The 27340-nt window shown below is 36.2% G+C and overlaps 3 protein-coding genes across 5 annotated transcripts in view; all 3 read right to left on the bottom strand.

Moving 5' to 3' along the window:
• The window catches only part of rin2a (Ras and Rab interactor 2a), a 34299-nt gene extending 26878 nt beyond the window's left edge, over window positions 1-7421 (bottom strand). Inside the window, exon 1 of one of the 3 annotated variants that reach the window (XM_042768963.1) lies at window positions 7294-7421. Coding sequence is in view for 1 of the 3 variants with exons in the window: in XM_042768962.1 (XP_042624896.1) it covers window positions 3817-3873 (57 nt within the window). In the remaining 2 variants the exon portion in view is untranslated. Of the gene's footprint in view, window positions 1-3816; window positions 4194-7293 lie in introns of those variants that run through there. The other 2 variants (XM_042768964.1, XM_042768962.1) reach the window with 2 other exon arrangements.
• Window positions 7422-8218: 797 nt separating this feature from the next.
• si:dkey-187a12.4 lies at window positions 8219-11196 on the bottom strand. The gene is made up of 4 exons (XM_042768961.1): window positions 10771-11196; window positions 9827-10044; window positions 9394-9553; window positions 8219-9069 (listed from the first exon to the last, which is right to left on the bottom strand). Exons 1-4 carry the CDS (start codon window positions 11030-11032, stop codon window positions 8843-8845), a joined length of 867 nt encoding a protein of 288 aa, XP_042624895.1. The 5' UTR covers window positions 11033-11196; the 3' UTR covers window positions 8219-8842.
• A 3629-nt stretch (window positions 11197-14825) lies between these two features.
• The window catches only part of LOC109101229 (sodium/potassium/calcium exchanger 3-like), a 68654-nt gene continuing 56139 nt past the window's right edge, over window positions 14826-27340 (bottom strand). Inside the window, exons 4-17 of the mRNA XM_042768960.1 lie at window positions 24942-25016; window positions 24461-24545; window positions 24253-24356; window positions 21478-21552; window positions 19850-19875; window positions 19686-19739; window positions 19456-19583; window positions 19205-19365; window positions 18695-18968; window positions 18364-18530; window positions 18153-18267; window positions 17358-17470; window positions 16424-16489; window positions 14826-16338 (exon numbers count right to left, since the gene is read on the bottom strand). Of these exons, the coding sequence (XP_042624894.1) occupies window positions 16189-16338; window positions 16424-16489; window positions 17358-17470; window positions 18153-18267; window positions 18364-18530; window positions 18695-18968; window positions 19205-19365; window positions 19456-19583; window positions 19686-19739; window positions 19850-19875; window positions 21478-21552; window positions 24253-24356; window positions 24461-24545; window positions 24942-25016 (1593 nt within the window). The 3' untranslated portion in view covers window positions 14826-16188. The remainder of the gene's footprint in view (window positions 16339-16423; window positions 16490-17357; window positions 17471-18152; window positions 18268-18363; window positions 18531-18694; window positions 18969-19204; window positions 19366-19455; window positions 19584-19685; window positions 19740-19849; window positions 19876-21477; window positions 21553-24252; window positions 24357-24460; window positions 24546-24941; window positions 25017-27340) is intronic.

Genomic DNA, 27340 nt, shown 5'->3' with positions numbered 1-27340 from the left:
TATGTTACTCCTTGTGCAATAATAATGCACCACCACATATATTTACACTACCATTTAAATATGTAAGATTTTCTAATGTTTTTAGAAGAAGCCTCTTATACACCAAGGCTGTATTCATTGTTTTTTTTTTTTTTTTTTAAATAGAGTAAAAACAGTAATATTGTGAAACATTATTACAATTTATATGAACTGTTTTCTATTTATTCATCTGATGGCAAAGTTGAATTCAGTGTGTTTTTTTTAATTCATATTAAAAAGAAACAGCACTGAACAGCTTTAAAAATCTTTTGTAATATTGAACATTTTCTCAACACTTGATTGGATAAACTATTCACATGTCAGATGAGAAACAGCACTAACAGTAATCTCATGGTAGTGGTCAAGTGACAGTGCTTTGCAATCAAAGTGGATCCGTACATGCATTCAGCAATTGAGCAATAGGCTTTCTCCCTGTTCCAGTTAATGTAACCGACAGAGGAAGTCACAGCGTGTTACTGAATGACGTAGTCTTTCCAGTCCTGTTGGACTGGAAATGTGTTGGTTAAGACTCAAAGTGTGATTCACAGCTAATAAAACCAGACGTGCTGTTTGTATAGGTTATGCAGTTTTTACAGAATTTTACAGCCAACTTAATTGTTAACACATCTATATGTTAGAGACTGTAAATATGACAATTAAGCACATTTCACACACACATTCAAAGAATTATACTAATAAATCATCCTCAAGTCTGATGCAGTGGTAAGACAGTATGTGAGAAGGGGAAGGGAGAGGGGAAAAACACTGGGTTTCTATTGGATAATGAAGTCGTCTGGCACTGTGTTAGGACCCTGCTGCTATATGGTCCTCCACCTCACAAAAACCCAGCTGGAAAAAATCCAGCTCGGCTCAAAGCCTGTAGAAAGCTCTACCCGCCCAAGGGGGACAACAACAGTTAAAATCTTCACAAGCTACAGACACCCCTGCTTCAGAAACAACATCAACATATTTCATGTGCAACACACACCCTTTTCAGCCGGGGTTTTAGGTAACATACAGAGACAGAGATATTAGCTGTGAAATAGATCCAGCTGTTAGATCCAGTCTCTCTTCCATCAGAATGACTCTCATCAGTTTTGTGGTCTGTTTACAACCCAAATGATGTTCTGAACGCTTATGCAAAGCCATTTCAATAAAATATGGCATATAAACTCACACCTACATTACATTTATTTGTTGTATCAGTCGTGGTTAGACTTTTCTGTTGTATACCGACACCATTTTTGATGTTTACTTTAGTCACTGTCACTGTGGTTATTGCCATTATCCACGGTTATTGCAAAAACAGAATAGCAGATTTAAACTACCCAACACTAATTTTATCACTATGTTTGTAAGTGTTGCTGTCAGTCATGCAAGTTATACTGATATGCCAGTAGATAGCATCACTGAATCATTTACTCAACAAATTCAACAATATTTATTTAGAAACTGAACTTTTTATGACTGAGTTATTTAAAATTTACTCTAACATTTTGTTCAAACAATAATTCATTCAGATATTAAAGCTGCAGTCGGTAACTTTTGGGGCTCGCGTCTGGCGGAAGAACATTGTAGCCGGAGCTACTTCTCTCCAATATAAACAAAATCTACCGCTCCCGGCGTGCCACAGTGTTGTTTTGTGTTGAAAATGTAAAATATATATATAATGATGGAGTGCATCATGAATCCATTTTCCAAACCGTGTTTTTGTCTTATCCTGAATCACTACGATATACCTATAATAAGTGTTTATATTCGGAGTATTTTAGTCTGGTTGGGGTCGGCAATGCTGCAGAGTAGCACAGTACCTGCGTGACTCGCCAAACATTATTAACAGGGAGAAGTAGCTCTGGCAAAAATTTTCTTCCACCAGACGCGAGCCCCAAAAGTTACCGACTGCAGCTTTAAATGAGTGATGAGTAACTGAATCATTTACTCAATCGATTGACTCGAATGCACTGATTTATTATGAAACAAAACTAGTGACGATTCACTGAATCATTCACTGATCGATTTGTTCAAGCTCACTGATTTATTCAGAAAATAAAAACAAGTGATGAGTGACAATATTATTCAGTCAGTTAATTGAAACACTGATTAATTCAGAAACTCATGAAAATTGTTTTTTTAAAAGGAATCATTCACTCATTTTTAAACAAAGAGATTCTTTCAGAAACAAAACAACTGAGTGTTATTATAAGTGAGCCTGTGAATCATCCACTCAACTGATTCATTCAAACAAACTGATTCACTCAACAACACCTGTGTTTTTGTCAGCTCTGTACAAACTGTGGTTTCTGAAACTTGTCTGATATCCATAGCAAAGTGACTGACACAAAAGTAAATTACTCTTTCTTGCAATACCCCTCATAACCCATAGTCAAATGTACTAAAACCATTGAAGCAGTTACAGAATGCAAATACGTTAAACATAATAATAAAAAAACCCTGAAAATCAAAAAAAGAAGGCGTAACCTTTGATTCTCGCTGTTGCCGCCGGCGCCATGTTGTGGAGATGCTGTTTTATTGTGAGAGCGAAACTACTTTGTTTGGCCTTCCAGAAGAGGACACAACTAGAAATCAGTGGTTAAGCTATATTTACAACACCTGGGAGAGAAGACTACAATGCCGGCTGTTCTGACTCACAGTCTGTAAGTATGTTTACATATGTAAAAGATTTGCCAATGATGATTCAAACGCGAGTTTTGAGCACTGTGCAGTCCTCGCTCAATTCCAGTCCTCGCTCCCCATTGCTCTGCACATTTTCTATTCTATTCGAACGCAAGTGTAGAGTAGCGCTTGTTGTTTGTCCATGCAACGCAACGCGTAAAAACACAGTACAAGTCATTATTTTCCGTAATTATGTCCCCACTGGATGCAACAAATGCCATGTTTGTTTGTCTTGTCAACATTTATTGTTATTGTCTTGTCACGCCTGTGTTCTGACCGGGACACGCATCACAGTATGACAAGGGGCGTAACATTTCCGTCACATGCTTGAGGCGTTTGGCCAATCACAAAGCACTGGATAGCTGGCCAATCAGAGCACACCTTGCTTTTCAGACCGATGAGCTTTGTAAAAAACGGCACGTTTCAGAAGGCCGGGCATAGAGGAGAAACAATAATGTACAGTATGTGGAAAATAATGTGTTTTTTGAACCTTAAACCGCATAAACACATTTCATTACACCAAATACACAAAATATTGTTCTTTTTAGCAGCATCATATGACCCCTTTAACAGACACAGCTGCAAAAGCAGGCAAAACAGTGAGAAACACACTCAAAATAGCCTTTCGTTACCGCAGACTGCAGCACAGACCAATAAACCCAAACCATCTGAATGCCACTGGTCAGACTACATAAGTGAAGGCTAAAAGATGACCATTTAAATCTGATTCCATACATGCACTGACTCTCAAAATTTTATCTCAACCATATCAAGGCCTGCTCACAACATGGGATCGGTGTGATCCCTAAACACACAGACAGGAGAAACACATAACATACACTCAGAGCCTGTAGGCAGAGGCCAGCGCTACACAGGATGTGGCCAGCTCAACCCCACATAGCATGTCCGAGAGCAATAACCAGACAAAGAATTATGAGGATCAAACAACGATTTATAAATGTGCTAACAAATTCCAGACTCATATATCGAGCTGTTCTTGCATTTAAGTGCTTAGTGCACATCTTTCATTCGGTTTCATCAAGTTTCCTTTCCTCCGCTGCGCTGAATCTGGCTCCAAATGCACCTTTTGATCTACTTAAAAGTTTCCTCCTACTCAAAACTTACCCTTTCTCTCTCTCTCCATTTCTTAGTTTCTGTGTCAGACACAAAGAGGTCTCTCATTCAGACAGTGCAGTGGAAAGCGTGAGGTGATTCCATGGGAAAGGCTCTTGGCAGACTGGCAGCTTCCTGATTGCAAATGCTGATATCATTTCTGGAGTCCTGAACTAGATTCCAAATGATCATCCGAAGAAGAAAACAATTGCTTTAACTCGCCCATCGAGCTACTATGATCCTTCTCATTGTCTTCAGAAAAGGTCTAAAGAAGGTTATCATCATAAGAAGAGGTTTTCAGTGCAAAGACCATCTTCAATCTAGTCCATAAGTTTATTTCTTTGATTTCCATAAAACATAACTCCTCCCAACCAAAACAACAAACCTTTTGAAGGTTTTAAAATACCAAAATAGCAAAGCTTAAGAAACCAAACGAGTTATCATCCAAAGATATGAGGATGTATGCCAGCAAAGGGAAGTTTAATACAGTTAATACATCATTGATAATGTTTATTACCATAAAAAAAGCAAAAACCATGGTTATAATAAGACATTTACAAAATAATTTAACAGATGTCAATCTTAGTATTACTCAAATCAGCCATAAAAAGAGTTATTTCAGCTATAAAGTTGTAATATCTGTGGGTGTTGCCAGTATATCAACAGATACGTGATGTCATGTACATGCCGTCAGGTAAAGATGTAGCAGAAAGCTATTGATTAGATTGTTTCTGGCTGGGTTTATGGTCAGAAATGTGTAGGTAAGTATGCTTTTGGGGTAAGTCCAAATAATTATCTGTGGTAATTATCATTATGCCACAAAAGTTGTTGGTTTAGCTTAACTGCATTGAAGCTGAAACATTCCTTTAAGAGACGGTCTGCATGTGCTGAATACAGTCTAACTTCAGTGAGGAAGACAGATAAACATTAGATCCTGTTCAAATAAATCACACTTAAGAAGCAGACATGTGAAGCCGGCTTCCCTTAACCTAATCTGTGCAATTTCCTTTACTTTAATGTATTACTTCCAGATCCTTCTTCATCAGAACATAAAGTGAAGACAAAAGAATATTTCAGCTTTTTCACCACATTTTCAGATGTGCACAGCCAGGCAAAAATGGGTAAGACTGGAATGCGAGTTAGTTTTTTATTTATTTATTTTTAATTGTGATGGGAAGCTATAGTCAGCAAGCATTATCTGCTTCAAAACAGCCCTTAGTCCCAATGGGTTTCAGTGTTTTAAATATTTGAGGTTTCCTCTCTGTTTGAACATCCAATTGGCCCAGAAAATGTAAACAAGGCAAAAAATATTCAGTGTGGACTGTAGTTTGGAGTCAGTATGAATTATGCTCATCAAGACGGCATTTATGTTAAAAACAGTTACTGCTTAATACTTTTGTGACAACTGATACATATCTTTTTCCAGATTTTTTATTTTATTTTTTATTTGAAATATAAATCTTTTGTAACATTCTAAATGGCTTTACTGTCATGTTTGATAAATCTATTGAATCCTTGCTGAATAAAAATATGATTTTTTTTTTCTAAAACAAACTTTTGAAGTTGGCAGTGTTAAGGGAATAGAAAAAAAAGTGAATAGTACACAACTGAAAGGAAACAACAAGCAAGGAAGTTAAGAATGTATCCGCAGTTTGACAGCTGAACACACTACAGCATCACTCTGTGTGAGTCTTTGGCTTGTTTTTCAAATCTGCGGTTCAACTAAATCTGAAATCTCATTACCTAATTATATCTCTCACTTTGCATTTAATGCTCTGATCAGCTGACCATAAAAGATCACATTGCATTCCAAAATGGTTTAATCATGTACCCACCCCATTCACTGAAATCAGTGTAACAACTCTCAATACTGTCAGCAGATACTAAAATTATGATGACAAATTCCAGTGCACAGAATTGCCATAATAAAGACACCTCAGTCACAGCTGACAACTCAGCATTTGAGTAGCGCTCAGCAGTCACAGTTCTGGCTTAAATAAATTAAATAAGAATAGAGTAATGAAATGGATCAAAACATTCTCTTCCAAAAAAACCAAATACCACACAACTCACAAATCCTAAACTCATGTCACACATGACACATGCAAAATCAAAAATCATACATCCCTACTTCCCTTTGCCTGAGACTAATCTTCTTAACAGGCCTCAGAGCCACTGCTAAAAAATAAAAAAAAAAAAAATAAGAAACGAAAAATCTGGTGGGACGATTAAAAAAAAAAAAAATTAGTAATGAATGCAATGAATTTGTCTGACAGCAATAAAAGAACTAATGCATAAAGCACAAGTGGTGGATAATTCAGCACACACACTATCATAGGGACTTTCCATTGATTTCAATTGTTTTTATATTTCCTAAAAGACCTTACAAACCCACAAATCCCACAATTGCTATTTTCCAAATTCTCATCAAATGTTGATATGACATTTTACTGTCCGGAGACATTTGGTCTTGAGACACACACACACACACACACATTTTCACACACACACACACACACAAAAAAAAAAAAAAAAAAAAACACACACACACAACACAACTTAAGCAAAAACAAAAAACAAACAACCCTTACTGATGTAATTAACTCCTCAAAAACTGCATTGAAATCATTGTATACTGGTTATGATAACAGTACACTGAAGCTACTAACTTGACCCCTAAACTAAGTTTACTTCCCTCTCTTTTAGAGTTCAAAAAAGGAGCATATAGGAGGAAGTGCATGCAGTTTTCCAAAGCAAATATGATATGATCTTTCACATGAAATTTTGCATTAAAATTTTCAAATAAAATGCAGATTATTCTAAAAATACAAAAAACATTGTTCAGTGCTGTAGGCCTACTACAGTTTTTTTTTTGTTTTCTACATACTTACCTCCATACCATTAACATAACATAAGATATATATGAAGGTGTCTCAAAACCTAAGCTGACTCATGCTCATGACAGAATTTTGGTATCGATAAAGTCTAGTCTCTTTTCCCCAGATCTTGACAAATTTGACTTTCCATGAGACCATTCTTAAAACTTTACAACAACGATGACATTCAACAACATAACATCACATTACATTTATGTTCCCAATAGACTAATTTTAACCACAGTAACCCTGTATACAATTACCTGCTGGCAACAACATCAGTTTTGATTCACGTCCACAAATTGCAAGTGGTATCTACTAAACAGGAGTCACCAAAGTATCAAACTATCCTTACCAACCATAACCAAACAAACATAAAAAAAAAATAACAAACACAATTAATTAATAATAAAAAAAAAATAACTAAAAAAAAAACACAAAAAAATTATAATATTCTCCAAGCTGTTGTAACCACTAATTTTAGAACTTTATTTTACCAAGTAGCTTAACACACACACACACAAACGCTTTAAATGTACTCAAGACTAAGCTGAGATCGACAAACAAAACACTCGCCGCAGACTCACGCTAATAAGCAGTGCGTGGGACTCACCTCGACGGGTCGAAACCAAAACACCCGCTAGCAAAAGCGCAGTTACGCATTTATAAGACCTGGATGATGTTTCTCCAAAGGCTCAGTTGCTGTTAACATTTTTAGATATTCCTACAACACAGACTAGATTTTTTCTCTTTATATCTCAAAAAAAACACACATATCTGTTAAAAAACACGACACCTCCCGGAAAACAAAAACAAACTCCAGGAGAACAAAAGTTGATGTGCATTAAGTTTCACGTCACGTGTTCCAGCTGGGAATGTCTCTGGAAGGCAAAAGCCTTTGTTAGACCCACCAAACATTGATGTTACTCAGAGAAGAGCATGAAAGAACCGGAAAGACAGTGAAAAACTGAGGACCGAAGCTGCACAAATCTAAACAATTAAGAAAACGACTTGGTGGGCTAAATATCTCTAAAACTTCACTATTTAAATCCATCGAATGATTTATTAAAGCAAAGAAATCAAAGCAAAATAACACTTTTTATTATATTACAAATATTCTGTTAGTCATTTCTAATTAAGATGTAATTTTGTCAAATTATGCAAAAGGTGTTATAGGCCTATATAATAAAATATTAGCTGTAAAATTAGCCTTAAATTATTATTATTATTATTTTGCAACTGTTAATATGCCATTTTCATAATAGAATGTGATTAATCAATACATAGTTTGAGATATGATGGAATTACACTAATTATGTATATATGCACTCTTGGACATTAGAACAACATTTAAACAAATTAAACACTATAGTGAGTATATATAACCTGTTTATTTTTGCATTTATATATTTCCAGAAAACATGGACATGGATTCCAAAGCTGAAGATTTTGTTAGATCATCTTGTACTTTTCTAACATGAAGTAAATTTCAAGTAAATGTGTCACAAATAACACAAATGAATTCACCACAGAAAAAGTTCATGGATAAATTGTTTTTAATGTGTTTTTATAAAGTATATGTCAGGAAGCAAGAGTTCTTAGAAAACTATTTGAAAACTCTTCACATTGCCAAAGATACCACAGAGTAAGTGCATTTAACTGTTATTGAGCCAAGTCATTAAATTACATTTCAGAAATGTCATTTTCTTCTACAGCAATCTCAAACTTTTCTGTGTTGTAACACTTATTAACTCTTTAATGTTTGACATTCTTAAGTCTGATGTCCATTTATTGTCAAACAATGGCATTAAAATATGCAAAACATTTTAACATTTTCAATTTAAAATTTAAAAATGGAAATATATTGCCATCAGCATTTAAAACAAAACACAACATAATTAAAATAAAATTGCAGGGGCAAAATAATCATTATAACGGAATTATTTACATTTGCCCATAACTTTTTTAAAGATTAATGCTGTAATTAGAAAATCTGCAAATTATTCCCAAAACAACAGTATATTTTAACTTAAAGAAAGCAAAGCAAATATTATAATAATATAATATGGCAAAAAAGAAACATAATTTGAAAGCCAATCCTTCACACTCTCTTCATTCACTGATTTCACTTTACTTGTCTTTGGATACAACACTTAGTGTAATTATATTGTCACCTGAATCTCACCAGAATCCAGCTGGTTATGGTTAAGCTGGTTATGATCTTCCACAGTACTGTCGTATTTGGGACTGATGAACTCAACAGGTTTCCAATGCGGTCTTCGTCCACTTCCTCTTTGTCGGAAAGGGGCAAACCGCAACCATTTCTTCACTACATCAGCAAACTGGTGGTGCGTGGCCTCCTTTCCTACAGGTGTCCTTTTCAAGGCACCTGCAGACAACAGAGTTTAAACAATCTTTCACAGGAGGATCCTAAAAATATTGTCCTTTAAAGTGATAAAGGGGCAGTCGTGGCCTGAAGTGAGACCCCTGAGCAAGGCACCAAACCCCCAACTGCTCCCTGGGTGCCGCAGCAATAATGGCTACCCACTGCTCCGAGTGTGTGTTCACAGTGTGTGTGTGTGTGTGTGTGTGTGTGTGTGTTTTCACTACACTTAAAATACTTGGCTACACATCACTTCACTTCATTTCACTAAAGTCAGTGATAAACCTGAAGATACAATTGCACTGAAACATGATTTTAATGACTGCTTACGAAATAAAACACCCTGCAGTCTGGTGTTTCTGAAGCTCCTTTTCTGTCCTCTGCCAACCCAGTTGAGCTCTGAGCCCACACTGAAAGAGAGAACAGCGTGCATAAGACGCCGGACCGCATCATCTACTGTAGCTCCGCCCATCCGTGAGAGGTGTGACACCTATGAAATAAAAATAAAAATACGAAGAAATACTCAGTACAGTTAAAGAATGGGACAGTGTTACCAGAAAAGTTTTTTAGAAAGCAGTAAAATACTAGAAAAACAAGCTAAAAATATTGTTCTGAACTATTATTATGGACTCGGATAAACAACCACCTTCATAAAATGTAAACTTCCTATTCTGACTTAGGTTTACAAAGTAATTTAACCTACTATTACATGCGCTGCAGTAATTGTAGATTGTAGAGTAGATTCACAGTAATAATTTTGTACCATTTTCTTCTGAGCTTCAGTATCCTCTAAATGCCGCTCCATTTCATCGAGCTGTTCCATTGTTCGCAGTGGCAGATCTATGTCCAGCGGCTCGTCTTCCTCCTCACACACCTGTCCATGAATCCTGGCCTGCAGGTCTTTCAGAACTTCCCACTGCCTTTGTTGCTCCTCCTTGATCTCAGTTAGGAGCGATATGATTTGTCTGTGGACTGCTGTCTCTGTAGTTGTAAAAAATATCAAATTTAGAGAAGACTTACAAAAGACTAAAGTAATAGTTCACCCAAAAATTAATATCTGCTGAAAATTTACTCAGAACATATGTTCATAGAGAACATATGTTCGTTGTGATGTTTTTATCAGTTGGATGAATGCTCATTCTGACGGCACCCAATCACTGCAGATCCATTTGTGAGCAAGTGATGTAATGTGACATTTCTCCAAATCTGTTCCAATAAAGAAAAAACTCATCCACCTGAGTGTGAGTACTTAACAAATTTTCATTTTGGGGCGAACTATTCCTTTAAAATTCAGCATTGATAACAAATCTCCTGGTTAGTTTCATTTGTAGAAAACAGTTTTGCCAATAATAATAATAATGATGGTGGTGGCTAGTTTCCTAAACAAACATTGCTGATCATTGTCAAAGGGTTTTATTAATATAGATTTTTCAACAGTAGGTGCATTAATCATATTATCAGTCCTTGAGTTGTTTAGCACATCAACACGTTTTTAAAAAACAACTATAAAAGTTAGCAATTTTGCATTTGTATGTTTAATAAAACAATACCTAACCAACTATCAAGTGACACTAACTTTATCATAAAACTCAATTCAGAAACACATTTTTTTAAAAAGACAAAGCGTCATAATGATAGAAGGGAAGGTATGTATACGTCCGTTTCAAGGGAAACGTGATTATTTTTACTCTTTTCACTTTACAGTACCCGATGATGAAGACGCGTCCTCGCGCATCAACTTTCCCGCCACTCCTGCAGGATTGTAGGACTGTGAATCCGCGCTGAAATTCACCTCGGCCCGCCCCGGGATGTCTTCTGCGCTTCTGCTCAGGTCTCCTGGCATAGTGTGCATATCCTCTTCAGACACCGCTGAGCGTCTCTGTGCTATGTCTGCCATGTGTTTACTTACTAAACCCTCCGCCCGGCGGTTTATGGCCCAGTTCACTCGACTGACACTGTTTGCGTCCATTTATGTGGATGTATTGCTGCACTTACAAACAGCACTTTATGCGAAATTAAATCCTTTAACATGCATCTCTTAATAAACACTGCGATATGTGCGAGAAACATGCGGAAATGGTTATCAAGCTGTCCCCAGTCAGCGCACGTATCACGTTACACAAACGTCACAGCAACGTTGGCAGAACGTTGTGAATTTTGAATGAACTACAATCCCCACAAGCACAGGGGCCAGGTGACGTCACGCATTGCTCACAAGAGCGCAGTTACATTTACTTAAATCTCATTTTTGACAGAAGTATATTTTTGTAAATAATTAACCATAAAAGAGTATAATTTTGTACCACTATTAATGCTGATTACTATTATTATAATTAATTTATAATTTTCTTTTTTTTTTTAAGTTTTACATCCTTTTTTGTGTTATATGTGAAATATGGAAAAGCTGTAATTGTTGTAAATTAACCATGTAAATATTACTAAAATAAGCAAATGTATTATTTTGTTATTCAATTGTAAAGTTAAATATTAAACCCTTTAAACTGCAGTAGATTAAGTTAGAATTCGTATAAATATGAATTCTTTGACACACTCACTGAGATCCATGTTTTCATTTCAATGTCAGTGTCATCACAAATCCAGTGAAACATGCGATCACAGACTGTGGAGAACACTCAAAGTGATTCCCACTATTTTAAAGCCTCATGAATCATATCGAAGGACCTAAGGATTCATTGTAGCAAACTGTGTGTTGCTTTAAGAGAGCAACCATACATTTGTTGTGTGTTTTACTTTATTTCTTTTATATTTAGTTATTCTACATTTATTCATTTGTTCATTCATGTATATACTAATGTATATTTTTATGTAATCATGTATAATAATCATTTAAACCATTTATATATTCATTTATTGATTAGACATTTATATTATTTTATATTATTTTTTCCATTGTTGTTTAGCCTAATGATTGTGTGGTATCAAGGGATATTTGTGTTCATAAGAGATAAGAGAATATTTCCATTTCAAGGTTTTTAACATCACATGATGTTGTTAAGCAGTAATTTTCCATTGGTTTTGCTTGTGCACTTATAACACTGCTTGGATTTGTGTTGGTTTAGACTTAACATTAAAATATACGGAACTAAGGTTATTCAATAAACTCTGCTTCTTTTTTATCATAATTACTTCATCTTCTGCTTCATGCTCTTCTTTGGCTTTACTCTGTTAATACAGTTTTGGGTACCAGACAAGAATTGCTGTTAACAGATTTTGGGTAGAAGACAACTTTGAGGATTAGTTGGTTTGTTATCAGTTTTTCTGACAGGATCTAGTGTCTGGGGTTGGATCTGATATTTCTGGTGAGGAGGCATAATCTAATAATGTTTTGCTTTAAATCAGGGATCCTCAAATCTGGCCCACGAGATCCACTTTCCTGCAGAGTTTAGCTCTAACCCTAATCAATCACACCTGCTAATCAATGTCTTGAGGATCATAAGAAAATCACAGGTAGGTGAGTTTGGTCAGGGTTGGAGCTAAACTCTGCAGCGCATTGGCCCTCCAGGGCAAAATTTGAGGAATCCTGCTTTAAATCAACTCATATCACCACGTTAGTGTAAGGGTTAGGGATATGTTTGAGGTTTAAAAAATATTATCTCCCTAAAGAAATTGCATTTATTAGATCCCTTTATACAGTGAAACTAATGTGTATTTATGCATGCCATTATGGCTGAAATGACAAGAAGCAAACAATATTATTAACCTCAGCAAAGATCATTTTAATTATGCTCAAGTAGCAAAAATGTACTCTGATATACAACTGAAACACCTGAACAAAATATTTTAGCACATAAAACCGACCACCATTCTTTTTGTGATTCCTGAAATGCAGAAGACATCAGTTACTCTGAATGAAATGTCTAATTTATGCTTTCATCTAAGAATCAAAAGCCCAACTGTTTTCCATTGATAAAAAAAAGAAAGAAATGAAAACAAAGAAAACATGCAATAATCTAAGAGGTCTAACTGCTGTCTGTCCAGTGCTCAACAATGTGTAATACTAATGAACATAAATAATTCCTTATTTTAAAATATCCCATGCGATTTAGCAAACCTCGGGTGTTTAATCGAACCCTCAACACAACAACAAGAAAAATAAAATAAGCAAATATAGGACCCAAACATTGTGCGGTATCTATGAAAATATAATATAACGGATATACAGGCAAAGACAAAAAAAACAAAACAAAAAAAACATGAAGACATTTTCACATATGTATAATTATGTACATCAGCAACGCATCACCCTGTAAAAGTCCCATTATTTATGATTCCATAAAGAAATATCAGCAGACAAGAAAAGGAAATATGAGGGAAACTTGTCTTATTGTTGGTTAATTGGTTGCGCATGCCCTCATTATTATTATTATTATATTTGTGCATACAAATGAGCAGCAGCGCTTTGATTTCCAGAAGTCATGATGACCAAATAGCATTAATCAGTAAGTTATAATCATTGAATCTGTAGATTAGTATGGCTGATATTACAACTATAATCACAGGCATTAATGTCCCACAATCTAAGCAGCAGTTTTCGTAGATTTTGGAACATTACAGAGTTGCAGTGAAAACCAATTTAGTTGCATCTCAAAGCCTCTTTTTACTATCCTTAAGATTGAGCATAGAGTGCACAAACTCTATTAAACCTTACGGAAATATTTAGGTATCATACAGTCTATATGACTAAGAATGTGATGTGTCATGTTTAGGATTTACAAGAAAAAATACAAACACAGTTATTAATTAATCTAAACATTATTGCATTTCATGAACAAAACTTTCATTAAACCCTGCCTTCCCAATGTTTTTGCTTTATGAAGAAGAAATTAATAGAAATTAAAACAATCTTCAGCATCCAAACACAGCTTGTACGCTCTACTATTACACCTAGCATATATTATCAGGAATATCACATTGCTTAAACCCTAGACCTGCTGTTGCATTTTTGGAAAGTAAACTTGGCCTCAATGTCTATTACGAGAGATACAGAAAACAAAATGTTCATATTTGCTAATATGCTCTGCCAAACCTAGAGAAAAATAAAATAAAATCCTTTTATTTATTTATTTTTTTACATCATTGAAAAGAATGCCTTACAAAGTTTGACCTTTGATTTTAAACATGCTAAGAGTACTCTGACGGTAAGCTGACAAATTTGTTTTATGATCTAAAGAATAAATGTGCAGATTCACTTGAAGCACACTCTATAGACTTTTAAAAGCAGAACACATTTCTAAACATTTGGCATTACAAAATACAAAGTTACTTTTGTGATAAAAAATACTTTGCCGTAATACTTTTTCAGATATGTTTCTTAGTCATCTAAATTCTATTCTTAAAATATAACAAACAATTAGACACTCAGTATCAACCAGTGCATAAAACACAAAACTTCCCTGCAATGTGCCTTCAGACTACAAAACCTGCATGAAGTTGCTAACTAGACTAAAACAGTCCATAGAATCGCTACTTTGTCAGCTCACTAAAAAACCTCTGTTAGGAGAAAAAGTTGCATCCACATTTTGTGCCACAGTTAAAAGCTTACAGCTGTGATGCATTATGGTGGCATCTTTTTCAAATCCCCAGAACCAGAAGCATACAAAACAAAGTATTTAAATAGTCCTTGTAAAAGAAGGGCAAGAAGTGAGCCCCAGACACATCAGCATAAAGAACTTCGGAAAAAAATCCATATTATTCACTGCATCCAAATAAATTAATACCCATCCTCTTCCTACAAAAGAAAAAAATCCTTGATAAACTCTATGATTAGGCATGCTAAGAGAAAAATGACTTGACCTCTTCTAAAGCAAATTTACATCTACGGTTTGACTTTGAAACGTTACATAGATGTTAGCTTCATTTTACCAGGACACACTCCTGCTAATCAGCTTCTTAGGTTTGTGGCTCACTCACTCCATTCACTCTAAACAGGGAATGGACCGATCTTAAATGTCAAAACAGTTTAAGATATATAATAAGTATAATATATATTTTCCCTTACTTGCCTGCCAATGTTTTGAGTGTTCAAAAATTCTTTATAATTATTTCTGATGTCATGTCACACCGATATCAAATAGTAGAAACTGTTTTACGCATCAAGTCAAAGGTGCATCTAAAAGGGTGCATAATATTCAGCGATGAAGGAGAAGGAGTCCAGTAGAAAAGGCTGACACATAAGCTCTGAAGGACAAAACGGCGTAGCCTGGCTGAAACTCCAGAACGGTCTCTTCTTTGGGACAGCTGTGGGTTGGTTTTGTTTCAGTTCGTCATAGGAAAGTAATGTGCATAAATAGTGTTCAATAAATTAATAAATAAACCTTTCTCTGTTTCAGTATATACAGAGTGTTAAAGACATTTATAGAAACCCCATGTATCACACACAAGTATTTTCTCACTGTAGCGTTCCAACATGTATCTCCACAGAGGCGCAAACAAATGCCCACTGTCTCTCTAAAAGCGACAATTTTTTGACTGAAATTTGATCTGATCTTAAACCTTTCAGTTTTATTACAACCCTCTGCACCGTAAACATATTCTCATTGGAAAAATATAGACACTAATGACCCTGATGTCCGGATCAATCTTATGATGTGAAGGTGACTTGGTAATGCCCAAATTAAAAAGAGGACTGTTCACAAGTATTTCCTAGAGGTCACCAGTACCTTTCAGCAAAATAATGAATCCGCATAAATCTATAAGTCCAGCCTCTTTTTCAGACAATTAGCAGCTTACAAAACAAATGCCATCATAAAATACATTAACATCATATTCTTTAAATATGTAATATGCAAAATACATAAAAAAAGTATTCACATCAAACCAGGCAGTAGTCATCTTTTCCCATGTTCCTGTCCCATTAGAACAGTGTATATATCAGTCAACAGGAGCATTCTTCACACACATCCTCTCTCTCCTCTTGTAACACCACAGACCCGGAGACTCCGTCAATATTGCACCCATTGGAAAGAAAAAGAGAGAATCGATAGAGGATCAGCTAGATCAGTAAATAAATATCCCATCAGAATGAGAGCCGGTCTGCCTCTGATCGAGGACTTGTGCCATTGTCCTCACAAGGTCAAGGAGGGAGGGCCAAGAAAAGGAACCATCTCATTCCTCCCGGCAGGTGGGCAGATTGACGAAGGTGAATATGTTGAACTCGATGAGGATGGAGAAACACAGGAAGACAGCGTACATCAGCAAACAAACGAAACCCAAACGCTTGTCCAGCTTCCACTTGTTCAAATGTACACCGAGGACCTGAGAGGGAAAGAAAGGGTAGAGGGTGAGAGGTGGATTCAAAGGACATTTTGAAAAATAGTGTATTTAAATGCTTCTCACATACCGTGAGAAACACAGATGCCAGCAGCAGCCCAACTGAGAAAATCAGGCCTTTACTGTTCAGGTGAATCTGAAAAGAAAAAATATGTTAGAACTTGTAGAATGTATAACATACTGTATGTATAACAAGTATATAAATAAATATAGCTAATTATTTCAAACAAAGCCCAGTGCTTATCCTACAGAGATTCAAAATGTGTATTGAATTTAGGCCCGAGGTAGACAAACATATACAGACTCTTGAATGACTGTTTTCTTTTTTTGTCATTTTGTGTAATGTCACTAATACAAAATATTTTTCATTTTCAATATGATCTGTTATTGGATATTTAATTGTTTAGATTTTTTTATATTTAGATATGTTTGACATCATGTAACGCTAGATTAAAGCTGGTCTTTAAAAACACTAATAATTTAAAAAAACAGATAAATGTAATCTTGAGCAAATCTCAAAATGAATAGGCATTTTTTCAAACTTATTTAGAATTTATTTAGACATAATAGTATAGACTTTTACTAATGGCCTTTAATTCATTGTTGGGTATAACATAAAAGTAATTAGCAGTGGAAGCACATCCCTAATATTCTAAAACCCTTTACCTTACACTAACAAACAAGAAACCATTACTATAATATTATTTACATTGATATGCAATTTAAAAAAATATATATTAAGAGCTGCAATCAAAAGACTTGTTCTTAAAGGTATGTTTTCACAATTTTTACTTGATTTAAATATTTTAGATCTTAAAAATATTAAGTCATCTTGAACCACTGCTGAACCAAGACGATCTAAGCTAATGGGCTACTGCTACTGACAGGTTCACAAAGTGTACAAAACCATCTACAAATTATAACTAAAGAAAGAACACTGATTTTTAAGCCTTTACCAAATAAATCATTAAACAATAATCTCTATTCCAACATTTTCCACTTACTGTGGAGCCATAGTCGATGGCCAAAGTCTGGAGGGTCCAGGGCAGACCAAGCCCAATCAGAATATCAAACACATTACTACCAATAGAGTTAGAAACCGCCATGTCACCCATTCCTGAAAAAGACAGAGAGACAGTTGAGACTAATATACTAATACTTTCATTTCTGCTTCAGTATTAAATGAGGAATTAACCACTGACAAGATGGGATTTCAATAAAACTTGGTTGCCTATGCAGTACAAAAAATCAGTGCTACATGAAACAACAGAACAAAAAGCCTGTGGTGTTCCCTTTTGTCACAAACTTCAAAACCCATAATGCACTTTTGATTTTGCAGCAGGGTTGCCAGGTTTGGGTCCCCTCTGTAGAAATCCCTGTAGGGGGGATGGGGGGGGGGGCGGTGGGGGGCACGATGACATACAGTAGGTGGCCAACACTGGTGTGGACTAAAAAACTATCCACAGCAACAGTAAAAAACTGGCACAATTTCACTGGGAAACTACTGACTTGGCAACTCTGTTTTGGAGCTGGCCTTCTGTCGATCTGACTGTCCATGGATGGGGAATGAAGAATGTAAGAAATGAAAATGAAAAAATGTTCCCTCAAGCCCTCAAGCTAAGATCATACAAAATTATGCAGTTTGGGATATCAATCATACATTTGCTGACAAATAAATGTGATATACCTTATCTTTTAACTGTCTCTTCCTTGCAAAGCAATCCAATCATTTCGTTGGACAAATGGTAATAAATAATAATGCTAGAGCATGAAGAAATATTCATTTGTTCCTACAGTACCTTGCCGTGCAACAATTAAACTGGCCAAACAGTCAGGAACGCTGGTGCCAGCAGCCAAGAAAGTGATGCCCATGATGACATCAGGGACACCCATTGTGTAACCGATCACTGTGACCTGCCACCAGAGTGTTTACAGGTCACTGAACGTTTGTAGAAAATAATGAATAAGTTTAAGAATTTCTAAAGTTAATATATGTGAGGAAAGTCTTACCATCCAAACCATGATGTAAGAGAAGAAAGCAATCCAGAGGGTGGAGATGACGAACGAGACCATATACCAGCGCTCCCAGCGAGGCGTGGCACAGTTGGGCACGGTGAGGAACAGCAGCAGACTCAGTGGCCAGGCCAGCAGCCACTTTAGCTTATTAAAGCCTCCACCTGCACAAGATCAGGACATCATCTGAGTCAATAGTCTTTTAATTCAAAGCAGCTTACAGTACACCTCCTGTCAGGAACACTTCCTGTTTATGGACAAACAGAATTTAACCTAAAATTATTTACAATAATCAATATTTTTTATCATTCGTCTGTAATAATTGTACCGGGGCAGCGGAATGGTACATAGGGTCCTTCGTTGTCATCTTCCCCCTCTTCCTCTTCCTCATCGTTCTCATTGTTTTCATTGTCCTCGTTTTCGTTTTCAGTGTCAGTGCCGGCTTCAGCTCCTCCCCTGTCATCATCATGGTGACCCCCCTTTCGCCCGTTCAGGCCTCGGTCCGGTCCTGCCAGCCCATTCTCCACCCCCCGCTTTCCTGGGATCTTTACGGTCACCTCTGAGTCCCCGTTACTGAAACGACTGTTTATCAGACGCTGCCTCTGCAGAAACACAAACACACACACATTAGTCCAAGTTAACAAACAGAATAATAAATATTTCAGTCTGTAATACAGATAAAATGAATAACCCCTTAAGCTAATTGTGACTTTATTTCTCACAACTGTGCGGTATTTACATATTTATATCCCACATTGTATGAAATCTAGATATGCATCTAATTCTGTGTTTGACATAACTGTATTTGTGAAAGCGTGCATGTGTTTGTGTGACTGACCTCTGTAATAAGCATTCTGGAGGCCATTGTGAGGCGTGTGCGAGGGGAGAAGTGACTGGTGATCATGATTCTCATTCCGGCCTCAGAGAAGGACAGCTGGTGAGGGTATGCAGACAAGAGTTCGTCCACCATCATCACTGATGGCTTCCTGTGGAAATTGGCTAAGAGTGGCAGAACAACAATGCAGAAATTTAGATGGACACCAAGTAGTTGTACACACAATATCTATAAAACAGTACTGCATGCATTACCTTTCTTAAGCAGCACGACAGTGGCATCGCACCCATCGTCGATGTCTGTGTTACTGGCTGTGCCGTTACCCAGATTTGTCGAATTCTTTTTCCGCCGCTCGATGTAATGAACCACCCGCGAGTTAAATCTGATTAACACCAAGGAAGGAGAGTTAGTGATGTGATTTACTGATGTGGAGTAGAAAATGTAATAATGAAAAATGTCCATGGCAACAGAATAGAGAACTTACTTCATTAGTATAATGTAAACAATGTACAGCAATGTTAGGGTGAGCGATTCCCACCTGAGAAGAGAAAAAGTAGCATAAATGACTGAATACAAAACAAAATGTGAAACTGTTGTAATATGAAAAATGAAGAGGGTTTTCTGGTGTAACAGCAGCTTTAATCTTACCATGTCACCTTCTCATCATAGATGAATTAAAAAAAAGAGAATAAAAGGTAAATTTAATAGACAAATCCAAATTACAAAGCCAAATTAAGGAAGCTTAACCTGCCACAGGAGCTGCTGAAACAGTTCTACTCCGCCATCATTGAATCCGTCCTCTGCACTTCAGTAACTGTCTGGTTCAGCTCAGCTTCTAAATCTGACCTCAGAAGACTACAGAGGGTAGTCCGGACTGCAGAGAGAATCATCGGTACAACCCTCCCGTCTATTCAAGAACTGTACTTATCCAGAGTGAGCAAAAGGGCTGGCAAAATCACTCTGGACCCCTCACATCCAGCACACTCCCTGTTTGAACTGTTGCCATCTGGTCGACGCTACAGAGCTCTGAGCACCAGAACGGCCAGACACAGGAACAGTTTCTTCCCCCAGGCAATCCATCTAATGAACACTTGACAATAACTGTGGAACACATTACACTATTTATATTTACAGACACATATACTTATTATCTAACACACATACTTAGTGTACACTTAAATTATTATTTTTTTTGCACATAATACACCTGTACATACATAACTGCTCGTAATATATCTGCCATACAATTGTCAATTTGCATATTGTCATTCCTTACCTACTGATTTGTATTTTTTGTATTTTTTTTATTCTTTTATTGTGTGTTTTTTGTTTCTGTCATTCTCTTGCACTGCGGAGCTTCTGCTTCTGTCACGAAAAAAAATCCCTAAAATTTACAAACAAACACCACAATAAAGCACAATCTTACTCTAAATATGAAACCAAAACTCCTTCAAACATTCCTGAAATGTTACACCTTACCACCAGAGGGCAGCATTATTTTACTGTAAATATGGGCCCTGAGGATTGAGGATTTAATGAGTAAACTATGGAATAATATAATGTAATGTAATATACTGTAACATAATATACAAATTGTATTATCAAGCAAATTTTTACATTAACATTTGTTTATTTACAGGTTTTATTATTATACATAAACAAAAAAAAACTTGCTATCATAAGTGAAAGTAATTGGAAAAGAGGAAAAGACATCACCCCTTCCATAAAAAAGAGTTCAAGTTTCAACTGTAACAGTATAAACTTTTACAGTTCAGTTTGTTCTTTCAGTGAATACAACTTTTAATGCTACTTTTATGCAACATTTATGCTACTTTTTGGGGGGGGAAGTCATGGCCTAATTGTTAGAGAGCGGACAATACCACGACTGAGGTGCCCTTGAGCAAGGCACCGAACCCCCAACTGCTCCCCGGGCGCCGCAGCATAAATGTCTGCCCACTGCTCCGGGTGTGTGTACACTGCTGTGTGTGTGCACACTTTGGATGGGTTAAATGCAGAGCACGAATTCTGAGTATGGGTCACCATACTTGGCTGTATGTCACGTCACGTCACTTTTAATAAGGTGCTGTGAGTAACATCTTTTCTTTGCATCCTGTGCACAATTAATTGATTTTTGTTGTTCCTCTGTGCTGGTAACACATGCAGAGTGTGGGCAAATAAGAGGCCCACGGGAGAGACACTTGCTTCTCCTCTCCTGCTGCGCGAGGAGGCCCATAGGCATCATAGGAGCACGAAAAGCCACTTAGAGTACTACTCACCACGATCAGAGCGGTCACTGAGATAGTGTAGTACACAGAGTCTCTCATTAACGTCCAACACGAGAGCCGAACTGCCTGCATCGACAAGGGAGAGAGGACGGATAAGAGAGAGTGAGACAAGTAATGAAGAAACAGTTTACACATACACACTAAAAACACACACACACTCAAAGGGAGTGTGTCAATGGAACTGAGCAAGTGTCAAAGCAGTAAAACTCTTTAATTTAATTGATTTACTTTCACCAGTCATCTTGAACAAGGTTTTTTTTTTTTTTTTTTGGTGACAAAAATCATAAAAGAAAGTAAACTGTAAAAAAAAAAAAACGAAGAAAAAAGTAAAAATAATGCACACACACACACACACACACACACACACACACACACACACACACACACACACACACACACACACACACACACACACACAAACACCAAGTAAAACCCTGTTAATTGGTTAACAGCAATTCCTCGAAAAACTGTTATTAATCTAACAGGACGTTCAATTTTACAGTAAAGTACTGTAAAATTTAGTTTTTGGAAGTGAAAAGGAACAAGAGATCTTATAACTTATATAAGTGAAAAAAATATAAATTGACATTCCCAGAACTCCCTGTTTGACAGCCATCATTTCATGGATTTTAACTGAAATAACTTTGTTTCTTCTTAGGTTTATTATTGTTATTATTATTATTATTATTATTGTATCAGTACATTAGGGTTTTATGTTACACATTATGTTGTTAAATTAATGTTTATTGCATACTTTTAGTGTCAAGTGTGTTACCATGATGGTAATATAATTTATATTATTTTAGGCTAAAGTTTATATTATTTTATCCATATTTTATCTGGCAACTATAGCTGCTGGTTATTTACTGTCAATTTCACTGTAAAAAAAATTCAGCGTAGAGCAAGTTTTATGATAACTCATAAAGGATGTCATCTACCATCATATTACAGGGCCCTAATTATAAATGGGACACACATAAAGGTGCCATGATTTTGAAAAGAAATTACAGAAAAAAAACTGCATCTTTAATAATGACATTGCAGGATAGTTGTACAGTATATTAAGGAGATTAGTTCAAAAAGTCTGTATTCCGCACGATAAAACTGCATGCTTCTTTCATTCATGGACTCAGCTGGAAACCCTGGTATTAAAGGATTTTAAAAAGTCCTTGTCATGCCTCTTATATAATGTGTAATCTGTAACTATAAAAGTTGGTCTTGGCTTGCACACTTTAGAATGCTGAATTAAAGTGTGTGAATTGGAAGTGAGTAAAGGAAATGAATGAAGTAGGAACCATATATGGACATGAAATCCTGTACCGAATCCAGCTGAATGAACTGTGTGAAATAATCCATATTAAATGTGTGTCATGTTGTGTAGAGCGATCTTTCCATAAAAAGCACCGATCTACGTCAGAGCACCAGAAGTAATGTGCCATCACTCCCGCCAGCACAGCTTAACTTACACCGCAGGTGACACTCTTGCTTTGTGTTTCCATGGCAACCAGAAGCTCCTTTGTTGCAGATGTGTTTTTCCCCCTTGACACTGATGGACTCCATTCATAAGTGTGCGAGTGTCTTATGGCTCTGTGCCATTTTTTTGGAATGATTTACTGACATCACTAATAAAAAAATGCTAATTTTGTTAGGAAAAAAATAAATAAATAAATGCCCAAACACAAAACCACTCTGTATCACACGTATGTCTGTGCATAAATATAAATATAAATGTGTGTGCATTAGTGTATAAAAACACATTTCTTTAACATATATAATACAAAAGTCTGATAATAAAAAAAAAATTAAATACTACTTTTAAAATAAATAAATAAAGTGTTTTATAAAAAAATCATACATTTTCAAACACACATTCCACATAAGCAATACGATTATTTATCAAATGGACACCACAATGTTCAAATGAAAATTAATTTTAAATCCAAAATAAATTTACTGTCAATAAATAGTTTGTATTTAGTTTTTCCCAATTTATAATGGAAAAGGGTATAAGAAGGAAACAATTATGTGGATGTACTGTATATATGTGTGACATAAGACTTTTCTGAGTTCTTTCAGACTACCCACAATGCATCTATTCCACTGCCAGATGGTGACTGGAGAAAGACTGGGAGAGGAATAAAATTGTTAAGCAGTTTCCAATGTTTGTGCGAAGAATAACCTCATATCCTCTTTTCTTTAACATAGCAGGGGTCTCAGGAGGTTAAACCGAAGGAGCATGAATGACTGAATGAAGTGGAAAGCAAAGGACGGAACAAAAAATAAAAAAAGCAGTTCCACAGCTAACATGGCTGACCTCATCAGCTACTCTCAGTGACCCCTAAAAAGAGTCTGCTCACTTCTTACTGTCATTCTGGACTAAGTGATGACTTTTTTAGGGCAGAGGTTTAGGAGGGGATGCACAGGTCACCTCATTCATCTCTAAGACGCCCTCTCACAGATGTTGAGAATTCATAATGCTTGCTCAGTACATTTGTGTTGACTCTCTAAAGGACAATAATGCCTTGTGTAATGACTGTAGTAAATGAAGAAAGAATATAACTATAGCATTATATAATGCATTCTTCCACTATGGGTTAAAAAGATAAATTTACACTAAAGAAAATGAAAACATGGATGGAATTGTTTGTTAGAATTCCCCATCTCTACATTCAAGAAAGCTGTAACATAGCTTTTCATTTAAAAATGGTTTGAAACATTACCTAAAACAGCTTTTGGGTATGTGTTCATGTGCAGTTTAATGAGCACCTGTGCAGTAAAGATCCCACACACTCCGATGATGCAGAGGATATTGAAGACAGCAGAACCCACGATTGTGCCCACTCCCACATCTCCTTTGGTGATAAATACACCTGCATGAAGAAGACAGGACGGCTTACAAAGGGCACGTGAAAGTCCATGTTCAAATGTGAGGGGTATTGCTTTCCAAAGGCAGGCTGTGTTCAGAGATGTTTACCTATGACTGAGGTGAAGAGTTCAGGAGCTGAACTTCCTGCTGCCATGAACGTGGCTCCTGCTACATCTTCACTGAGATGGAGGCGCTACAACACATTCACACACAGACAGAGAGAGAGACATCAAAGATGAAGTGAAAAATTTGCACCAAACAGAACACAGGTAAAAATAATGACTAATCTGAAGTTTCCTGAACACTTCTCCCATCTGCTATTGGAAAATAAAAATAGAAAACAGAAATATTTCATTTAAATATTTTAACAAAAATATATTCAAAAGTATTATAAAAACAGCTTTAAAATAGCTTAGACTGGGACGAAACAGAGATATTTAATTAATATATTTCATATGACAACTATTATTCATGTTTATGAATTAGAAAATATTAAAATAATTATTACATATTTCACCTTCAAACATGCTTTAAATGATTTAGCAACTGTAGAATCGTTACATTAGCTAGGACATGATGAATGTCTTACCTCACAGATCTTCTCTAGAGAGGGCACAAAGTAGTCATCACACACCAGTGCCAGTGCGTAAAACATATACATGGCCTTTAGAGAGAGGGAGAGAGAAAGAGTGAACACAAAATTAAAATTCCCACTTCAAGCACATACCTTTCTTTTGAAGCTCAAGGACTCAAAAATTTTAATTCTGTCATCATTTATTATGGAAGTAAATATGGACTAGCAACTGTTTGGTTACCAACATTCTTCAAAATATCTTCTTTTGTGTTCAGCAGCAGCAGAAGATTTCCAACAACGTAAAAGTATGAAAATGATCACAGATATCCCTTTAAATTATGGTCTGTTCCTCACACTCAAATATCCAGCAAATCATGAACAATTGGAAAAGTCATGCAGCCAAAATGCTTGAGAACCACTGCATTATATAGACAAGAGCAGCCAGGGTATTCTATTCAAAACTTCCCCTTTAGAAATGAAACATGATGGTGAGAAAATCATGACAGAATTTTCATTTTCTTCCATTAAAGTCAAAGTGGGCCACTGTGGAAATGCCTTAAATTAGATTGCGACATCTGATGAAGCCTCTGTAACTTCGCATTACATAAGAAGTAAAAAAAAAAATTAAAAAAAAAAAGTGCAATTCTTGTGTGCGGGTACATTTGAGTACATGAATGTCCACACTATTAAATTCTCAGAGCAGTCTGCTCTCCACTGGGATGGCCGTCTACTGGGACTTTTCAGACCTTTTCTTAGAAAGTGTCCTGAAGACAGAAAGGCACTGATGGAAGCTGGTGCCCTTTACAGAGTGAAGGGTGTTGAGGGCCGGGGGGTTCAAAGTTTATTTGTCTCATACTCAATAGGGATGAAATTGATGTTTACTTTGTATTTTTTTGCACAGTCTGACATGTTTTACAAAAAAGAGCTGCGTGTGGAGATTAGTTGCTCCAACATCTGCTGTGGTCAGATGGGTGTGAATCGCAGATGTCATGGTCCCTCGACATGCAACACACACATATGCATTTGAACTTATACATGTACATATAAACATAAAAAAGCACATAAACACTGCTATCAAGACTTATTAAATAACTAATTTAAATAAAATCTATTAAATATTGTCACTTAAATATAACATTTGAAAATATTATACAATAAAAATTATGTTAAATGAGCATGGATTCACATAGAACTTACATATTAATACACATTTTAAAGTAAGCTCCCATTCACCCCTGGGACCCGTTTGCCAACTGTTTGCCAAGACTTTGCAAATCAATGCATCTAATTCAGCCGGCGCGCTGCCATGCTTGCACTGTGTGCCCATTATGTAATCTCTGCCCTCTCCACTCTCATTCCCTAGCCTTCCTTTTATTCTTGACCTTCTGACAAGGCAGAGCTGGGCTACTGAAGCCCCTAAAGATAAATAAAACATGTAAACAACCGGAGGGAGTCTTAGAGGGTTTTCGCTGCGGCTTTTACCATCCGCTCACTCTCTGCTTACATGGGCAACTATCTAAACAACGCACAACAATGGCAGCGTCAAACCATCCCTGCAGGGGATTTCAGCAGGAACACACAGTACTGCATCAGTACCTGCTTCACATGGCATGCTTCACTTAAAAAAGTGCTCAGACACAGCCTATGGGGGCAGAAAAGCCTGATGCATGATGAATTGTCTCTCTGTGATAGCTTATGATGATGGGAGTGGAAAAGAGCGACTCAAGTTTATTTTATTAAATCCAACTGCAATGGATTTATTAAGAGAGCATTAATGTAATACATTATGTTCCAGGTTCAATATAAATTAAGTTCGATCAACATCCATTGTGCATGATGTCAGTTACCAAATATAACAGTTTTCTTATCTCTCAGTTTCTTTAAAAACAACAACAAAAACACAGCTAATTTCTAAGTGACATCATAATTGCTTTAGGAATATGAATAAATATCTGTGTGTGTGTGTGTGTGTGTGTGTGTGTGTTTTGTTTTGTTTTTTCTCTTAGAGTAGAGTAGTTTCAATGAATCACACTTCAATGAAAAATGACTCTATCGAATCATGACTCAAAAAGGCTCTGGACAGCCACACAGCTTACACTGCTTCCAACTTCTAGTGTTATTTCACTTTGGCTCCATTTTAAACCTCCAGAGAACACTCAAATTAATCCATGAAAGAAAAGAAACTAGGAAATACTGTTGGCAGAGGAAACTCTATTGTGTATTTTTGTAAACAAATGTTTGTGTCATCAGGCATAGACTGCCAGAGACTATAAAACCCAATCTCGCTCTCTATATGCACAATCACAGTAAACTGTATTTCAGGTAAGAACTAATGCACATAATAAAACATCTTCAGATGTGTATGGGCTTCATCATGTTCTAGATCATACATAAAGTTATATGAACACGACAAC

The sequence above is a fragment of the Cyprinus carpio genome, chromosome A13 (assembly GCF_018340385.1).
Source record: "Cyprinus carpio isolate SPL01 chromosome A13, ASM1834038v1, whole genome shotgun sequence".
NCBI lineage: Eukaryota > Metazoa > Chordata > Actinopteri > Cypriniformes > Cyprinidae > Cyprinus > Cyprinus carpio.
Note: the sequence above shows the minus strand (reverse complement) of the source record. Positions and strands in the feature narration are given on the sequence as shown.